The sequence below is a fragment of the Micropterus salmoides genome, unplaced genomic scaffold (assembly GCF_014851395.1).
Source record: "Micropterus salmoides isolate LMB-PRFRI ecotype aquatic unplaced genomic scaffold, ASM1485139v1 Ms_hic_scaffold_7, whole genome shotgun sequence".
NCBI lineage: Eukaryota > Metazoa > Chordata > Actinopteri > Centrarchiformes > Centrarchidae > Micropterus > Micropterus salmoides.
Window position 1 is genome coordinate 9,150,214 of NW_024044459.1, and position 7,407 is coordinate 9,157,620.

The 7,407-nt window shown below is 40.6% G+C and overlaps 1 protein-coding gene across 1 annotated transcript; it reads right to left on the bottom strand.

Annotated features, from left to right (window-relative positions):
- Window positions 1–1,738: 1,738 nt before the first annotated feature.
- Window positions 1,739–7,401, bottom strand: LOC119892249 (calcium-binding mitochondrial carrier protein SCaMC-2-A-like). The gene is given in 9 exon segments (XM_038704425.1): window positions 1,739–3,124; window positions 3,506–3,656; window positions 3,993–4,160; window positions 4,286–4,393; window positions 4,512–4,549; window positions 4,552–4,663; window positions 5,555–5,713; window positions 7,168–7,279; window positions 7,388–7,401. Coding segments are annotated over 8 exon segments (1,032 nt in total). The 5' UTR covers window position 7,279; window positions 7,388–7,401; the 3' UTR covers window positions 1,739–2,939.
- Window positions 7,402–7,407: the final 6 nt, after the last annotated feature.

Here is a 7,407-nt window from a genome sequence, read left to right on the forward strand (position 1 = left end):
CTGCGTAGGACAAACTAATGTGTGAACTGAACCCTGTGCTAAAAGTCAAACGACTTATAATAACAGTAATCCTAAATCAGCTAACGTTATATAACAACACTGTTTACTGTTCAGTGTCTAATCCCATCCTGTTAGTATCTGCTGTTTTTCGTTTTGCATTAAATGTAGGCCTATAATCTCCACAATGTAAGAATGTAAAAACATTCTCAATGTCACTAAATAATCATGCAAATTTACTGAAATATGAAAACATGCACAAACTAAACCACACTGTTTAATAAGTCAGCTATTTTTGTGATTTATTTGTATGTACAGAGAGCTAGTCTGTCTTTTATCTCTGTCCAGAGGGAGAAAGCTTCTAGGAACAGCTGATTAGCTGAAAGAGATATTGTTCTCCAGCAAAGTAATGTTTCACTTGTTTCTTCACTGTATGTGAAGGTTAGCCAAAAAAACACGTCTCTGCTATTTCTGCCACCACCCAGTCCAGTGAAGGTGTATTAGAACAAAAGTGTCCCCAAAGAATAATTCACAGAACACACTGTCAAAACGTTTTATTAGAAAGGAATTGATACCAGAGAAATAATTCCCATCAAATGTTCTCAAATGTTTTATGAATAATGGAGAAAGGCTTTTGAAAATACAAAATTATTCCAATCTAAAGTATCTTGTTACTTGTTGGCTATTGGCACAGTGGATAAGACACACACACCTTTGGTGTGGGGGACCTGGGTTTGATTCCCATTACGATCCGCCAATGTGTCCTTGAGCACACACAACCCCTAGTTGCTGTGCAGTGGCTTGCAACCTCTGACATCTATAGCAACAGTAAGTCACTTTGGATAAAATGTGTCAGCTAAATAACTAAATTACAATATTTTTAGCCCTGTCAAAAACAAATAACAAATACTTGTAAGTAATTGAAATACGTATTTAAAATACAAGTAACAGAATTACTGCCCACCGCTGAATGCAGACATGTCAAATCTGCATGGCTCAACATCACTAATGGAGGTAGAAAAAAAAATGGTGCTTTTTGCTATTTGGGCTATCTCAGTTTGTTAAATGCAGCTCTAACAATAAACCTTGATTACAACTAATTTCTTCCTGTTCATGTCATATGGGATGAAGGGTAGAAATGGAAAAGAGATTACACCAAACTGTCTGAGAAGCATCCATATTTGTTTGGTTTGGTCAGGGCGAATACTGAGTGGGACATTATTTTCTATTTATGCTTCTTCACATGCAGAGCTTTTTTTTTTTATTTTTTTATAAAATATATTCATGTTTGTTATGCAACAAAACAAAACAAATCTTGTATGTGAAAACATGATTTTGAGCTCTAGCGATTCCAACTTGGATGTTGGCATGCGACCTATAGTGCGGATAGTGTAACAATCAGCAGAGTATAAATGAGAAAACAATTTGTGCCTTCCTTAAATACCAATTAGTTACGGATACATTTATCATAGATGAAAATACTGCACAATATTAAAAAGCCCCGAACTAACGCCACTTCTTCCTTGGTCACATGCAATGGCACTTTGACCTGTATGTTGGGAAAATAATGCGCATGAAAATCATATTTCCAAATTTTCTGTCACTTCTCACCAGCTGATTTCACTGATTAGTTCCTTTGTCCCTGAATATGTAAGAAGCTGCTGTAGTTTGTGGTTGAAGTGGACAAATTACAGTGCTTAAATCTGCTCAATTCTGTACAAAGGGAAGACGGACTCCATAATTACAAGAATTTGTATTTATTTGCATCAAAATGGTCCATTAAAACAATACTAAAACTTATTCTTTTGAAAAGAATTAAATCTTAATACCTGAATTGAAACGACATTTATTCAGAGACCCTTCCAGCATTGATTAAAGTGCATTACGTCACTCCTCTTTTTCGAGTATATATGTTGCGTAAAGAAAAAACAAAACATGTGCTCTTCTGCAAATTAAACAATCTGCTCTTAAACCTGAGGTGAACATTAAGACATGTATACATAATCTGAAGCTATTTGCACAAACATTTCAGTTGCTCAAACAGCAGCAGTGACTCATGAGTGTGAACTCCAACCCCTTTTTCAGCATTTCACCAGACAACTACATTTAGTGTTTGATAGCCACATGATAAGGCTGTTGCCTGGTGTTCGCTAAAAATCACACATTTGGCTCTACAGACAGAAAACATGCAACATTATACCTCCTGTCTTCTAGACAATAAAATAAATACATGATGGATGGAAATAAATACACTAGTGTCATTCAGAAAATCCTAATCATTCATTCAGGACAGGGGTGAAAAGCCATCAAACTCGCATGTGCAAAATCCTCTCATTTAGGAACACAATTATTTATTCCTACAGGCAGAACCGTTAAACAATAAAACTTAAGAGCTTATTAATGCTTTATCTGCCATGTAAAAACTATCTGAATGAGAGTTTTTAGTAGTTACGCCACACGAGTGCTAGCGATGCATCTTCAACTGACTGATCAAAGCTTTAAATGTCAAAACATGGAGAAAAAAAAACAAAAAAAAAAAAAAACAAAAAAAAACAAAAAAAAACAAAAAAAAAAAAACACCTTGACTCTTGCTCAGGCACCAAAACACAAATGGCAGGAAGAGCACAAACATTTGGTCCTCGATTTAGAATCACTTACATTCCTCATGTTACTCGGCAACTTATTTAAAATATAAATAGCAGCAGTCCCGAAAACCTGAGCTCACAGAGTCCATATCCTCCACCTTGGCTTTCCCAACTTTCAGTGTCCTTTCATCAGCTGACATTCACAGAATGAGACGACTACACGAACCCTCAGAGGGGCCAAAAGGTCCCTGGGATTCTCTAGCATGACCACTGGGAGACAGGGGTAGTGGTGTTTGGGTGGGAGGGGGTGAGGGTCACTTCACGCTCTGAAGTAACTGGACAATGAGAGGGGGTGTTTCAGCGTGATGTCACGCCCAGGTGTGTCTTCAGGTGCTCGTACACCACGTAGCTAATGCTGACAGCGGGGATGACTTTGAGGAAGTTGGGGGCCAGGCCTCTGTAGAGCCCAGTCGGGCCCTCGTTCTGCAAGATCTGCTTGAAGAGTCCCGTCATTGTCACCTGCTGGCTGCCGCCTGTCGCAGCTGCAAAGATTAAAAAAAATAAGATGATGGAATGGTTATGAGCTGCATGTTTGACCATAAATGTATCAGGTCAGTATCTGCCTTTTTATTGGCCAATACAAATGACTGAATCATGTCCTCCACCTCTGATACCACAGTTATGAGGTATCCTCCCTTACCACAGGAACATAATAGGCGTGGCCCTTTAAGGAGCTGCTACTTCTTTAATAAACTTTTTAAAGTCTACATTTCAAGTAAGTGTGTACTACCACCACCACAATTTTCTGTAGTATGAAGACACGAAATATCTAGGCAATAAATTGCATAGTCAGCAATGTGAGTATTTTTTCAAATATGCATTAGTTTTGTTAAAGCACAGTATTTCAGGAGTAGAGGCCTCACCTTGGGCTTGCATGCGGGTGCGGACCAGAGCCAGAGGGTAACTGGCGAGCTGACCACAGGTGCTGGACACGGTGCCGCAAGCCAGCAGGACGAACATGCCGGGGTCTGTGCTGTTGCTGCCGTACTGCTGCAGGTAGCTGTTCTTCAGTGTCTGAGGGGGGAAAGTATGAGATGAGAAGGAGCAAATTCTACTATTATCCTAGGTTTGTGTATGCGGCTGTCATTTGGTCAGATTCTGTTATGCAACTCGTGAGTTTTGTGCCAGTGTTTTTTTTAATTGCTTGAACACTTGTAACTCAGTGTGAGAAGTAAAAAACTGTAAGTCTGGTGAATTTGCAGGTGAAGAGGTTAAACATAGAGTCACAATAAGTAAGCTATGTGTTGAGTTTATTAGCAGGGTGATACAATACAAACTGTATGCATTCTTTAACCATTAAGGTTAAAGAATGCAAGAAAACCGTTGGTGTGTGTAGTAGTGACTGCTCACCTCATACACTGCCAGGTCGATGCCCGCGTAGGGGATGATGCCCAACATGTTGGGGACGTAGCCTTTATAAAATGCGCCAAGTCCTTCTTTCCTGAAAATCTGCTTGGCACAGTCCGAGATACCAGAGTACTGGCCAGTCTTCCTCAGAGCAAGACGAGTTTTCAGGACCTGTGGAAAGATTAAGCAAAGAAAATGTCAGTTTCATTTAACTGTAAAAGTCTTGAGGAAACCTCAATACAGTAATCTAGTGCCTTTTTATTTTTAGAATAGATCCAGTTAAACTGATAAATCACCTCCATGGGGTAGATTGTGCTCTGGGCGATCACTCCAGCCAGAGATCCGGCAACAAATCGCTCCAAGATGGTCAGAGTCTTGTTATCGCTACCGATTAAACGTTTAATCTGGAGAAACCAATTGAGAAAGAAAACACACATTAGTGAACAGATGTCAAAAATACTAAGAGTCATAAGTTATACATTTATAGAGTTAAAATTCAAAAGAAAAAGTTACTGGTCATACCTGCTCATATGCCATGAACTTAAGGGCAGACTCGGGGCAATTTTGATGATGTTCACACCATTGCCTCGCCATAACGACCTCATACCACCCTCTTTGATCATCTGCGTCAGCCCGGTCATGATGCACATGTTGTTGGTTCGGGATCCATAAACCTGAGAAGGAACACATTATATATAAAAATCAGTGTGATGGAAATAAACTATCCTAAACTTCTGTCTGACAGGGAACCAGCTACAACTTGGAGATCTGACTTTATTTTAATGGCCAGTGAACTAATTAAGATGGCAGTTGAATTTTGGGAGGAACCAAGCACGGTGCCATGTAGGCCAGGATTTCTTTTGACCTAAAAATGAGGCCAACTAGGTCTGTTCAATGAGTTGATAAATACAAACCCAAACACACAGTTCCTAATCAGTGGGGCTCAAAGTCAACAAGATTGTTTCAAAGTCGACTCTCCACTTGGCAACTGACGCAAATCAGAGCCGTTGACACAGATCCTCAATCTGAACAGGTAGGCCTTCATCACACGACTGTCAGGTTTACGCAGTCGAGGGTGTGATGACCCTGTGTGAGCAGTCATTGGTCGGCAGTGTGGCCTGGCTTTCACATACAGACTCTGGCCCCCATCTCTTACACACCGTCTATTAAACATTAACTTGTTTATGGTCATTAGATAACTCACTCTTGAGCAATTTCTTCAAAGTCTCTTAACTGATTTTGCCATATGCGGTTACGAAAGAAAACTGTGGCCTCAAGGACATGCTCATTCACATTATCTTATTCAAAATGTATTTTTGGAGTTTAAATCTCAGGGAGGTTTCAGCATAATGTACATTATGTCATGGTAGCTAAGCAAAACAGCTGAGAACTGGGTCATTTCACCTACAAGCAGATGATCATACTCTCCTAGAACAAATAGTAAGATAAGAGTTTCCACAACGTCCCCGACACAATCTGTCCAGTTTCCATATCCCCCAAGGTCTGGAAACTTGGACACACTTTCCCCACTTCAGTGCCATAAAAGCTTGATTTGGTCGTGTTACCTGCATCATGACTTTGAGCCGGTCCAGCGGCGCAGTGCACGTCCGTGAAACCGCTCCAGCTCCTCCACCAGCAACCAGGTGCCTCCACCACATTCCAGTCTGCTTCTCCTCTACAGTGAACTCATCAGGCACCATCAGGTTCTCACCCACATCGAATATCTGCCGGAGAGAGAGAGACATGAATCATTAGGAATAGAGTAGATATTGAAAATGCTTCCACGAAAACCCAATAACTTTTAGTCGAGGTCAGAAGATGGCCTAGAATGTCATCTGGATGTTTAGTTGAACTTCTGTATTGTTTGTCTTCACTGCCAGCTGCTGTCACTTGAAGTTCCCATTCTTTATCAAACATCAGTTAGTCAGTAAAAGTCTTTCTTGTTAGCAGCACATGATTGTGGTTTTATGAGTCAGAGTCCCCTGCCACAGTAAAGGTCAAACTGTCAGTGAAAACCAGGTTTGATTTCACACCTGGATTATCATGAACACACAGTTTTGAAATTTAAGCCATAATTTTAAACGAGCCTCCACAGGCAAAGGGCAAAGGTGCAGGTCCATAACGATGTTTCAAAATGATCTAGGTCAGGAGCAGGACGCAGACCCGTTATAACTGGATCGGTCTATCACTGCAGCTTTGGATCTCTGCCATCTCTGGTCCCCTTTAACAGGAGTGTCAATTTCAATAACTAGGTAGGAACTTATAATATCAAACAGGGAAATTTAAGTTTGTCTGACAACCTGATTGACAATCTACTTTCTAAATAATTTGAGTTTGCTTTAGATCTCATTCTGACAAGAAAATGTTGATCTGATTAAACAGCTCATTTACTGCCCTGTCCTAATTAGACGATATCAACAGCCTCCTCATCACAAATAGCTGGTTCGGTGGACACACTGGTTCTGCACTGGGAGATTAAACTTGTGACCAGACAGAGTTCAAGCATTTTTTCGCAAGCAACTCGTCTCTCATCAGCAATTCGGCTGCATTTTGCTTGGCCTCCCAGGAGGGGCAACTCCAGCTCTATTCTTGGTCCTGGTTCAGCCAGTCAGCGTCAAGACAAGGCTGCTAGACTCATTAGACGGCACAGCATTGAAGAAACTAGGACACCTTAGACCACACTGTATCACCTACAGGAGCTGCACTGTATTAACTTTAGTCTCCACCTGTGCCGACTCCCTTTTACATAACGGCTAGACAAACTGAAACCCTTCAGACATAATCCTCCCAGAATGGCACCAATTCCTTTCATAGTCTAATAGAGCTTAATTGATGACGCACGGCTTGTTCTGATTGAGCCTTTCGAGAATTTGCTTTTCAGATAGGAGGAAGGTGCAACGCTCTGTGCACTTTGATTAGTTGTTGATCAGCTTGAGCAATACAATCACTGGATGCCCCGATACCATTATCTGACCTAAAAAATTATTATGCAACATCACCTTCTGATACCGACCGTGGCATTTTCTAGCTCTTTCCACATTACTTTATATTAGTCAAACTATTGATACAGATCTTCCCTGTTTGAGTTCTGGTTGTCAAAGAGCAAGATTGTTACAGTTTAGCACATGTTGCCGTTTTGGGCAGAACTTGTGGTTCCAGAGCAGACTGTTGAACTAACCGTGGAGTGTTTCCAGTAGAGGATAATCTCAGGAATGTTCTCAGTCTTCTCCACCATGGGGTAGTTGCTCCAGTCTTTACTGCTGATAGTTATCATTCCGTTCTTATCCATGCTTTATTAAAAAGAAAGGAAAAAAAAAAAAAGACAAGTGAAACTAAGATAGAGCTCCTTAATTCAACAGTCCAACATTGCAGTGGATGAGATGGTCGAATGAAATTACCTCTTAAGGGCTTTCTCCGC